The sequence below is a fragment of the Opisthorchis viverrini genome (genome assembly GCF_000715545.1).
Source record: "Opisthorchis viverrini unplaced genomic scaffold scaffold28746, whole genome shotgun sequence".
Lineage (NCBI taxonomy): Eukaryota > Metazoa > Platyhelminthes > Trematoda > Opisthorchiida > Opisthorchiidae > Opisthorchis > Opisthorchis viverrini.
Genome location: NW_008771800.1, coordinates 1 through 366, shown reverse-complemented (window position 1 = coordinate 366; position 366 = coordinate 1). Strand labels below are relative to the sequence as shown.

Below are 366 nucleotides of genomic sequence, written 5' to 3'. Positions count from 1 at the left end.
CCAAGCATACATCGTTTTGTTTTATCGTTTGGTCTTTCAGATGGGTGCAAGCAACCTGGCCGTATGCTTTGCACCCTCTCTTTTTCGATTCGCCAGTTCATCCAGCCCTCCGAGCACAAGTGCTGGTCTAAGTCCCCGACGTCTTAGACGTACCAAGAGTGGACCCGACCCGAAAGACTTGGCAGACCAAAGAACGGCTCAACACAGCTTGTCTGCCATGATCACCCATGCTCCAACTCTTTTCGAAGTAAGCTTATCAGGAGATTTGGCCATGAATTGATTTTTACCCGAGATCTTCTTTAGGAGACACAAATACCCGATTCCATGTTGATGCTCTTAAAACATTTTTTTCGTTCATCATTCGTT

General features: G+C 46.2%; 1 protein-coding gene across 1 annotated transcript; it reads left to right on the top strand.

Moving 5' to 3' along the window:
• Positions 1-40: 40 nt before the first annotated feature.
• On the top strand, positions 41-280 carry T265_12391 (hypothetical protein; the record flags this gene model as incomplete). The annotated part of the gene is made up of 1 exon (XM_009179961.1): positions 41-280. The coding sequence occupies one exon, from the start codon at positions 41-43 to the stop codon at positions 278-280; it is 240 nt and encodes a 79-aa protein (XP_009178225.1).
• Positions 281-366: the final 86 nt, after the last annotated feature.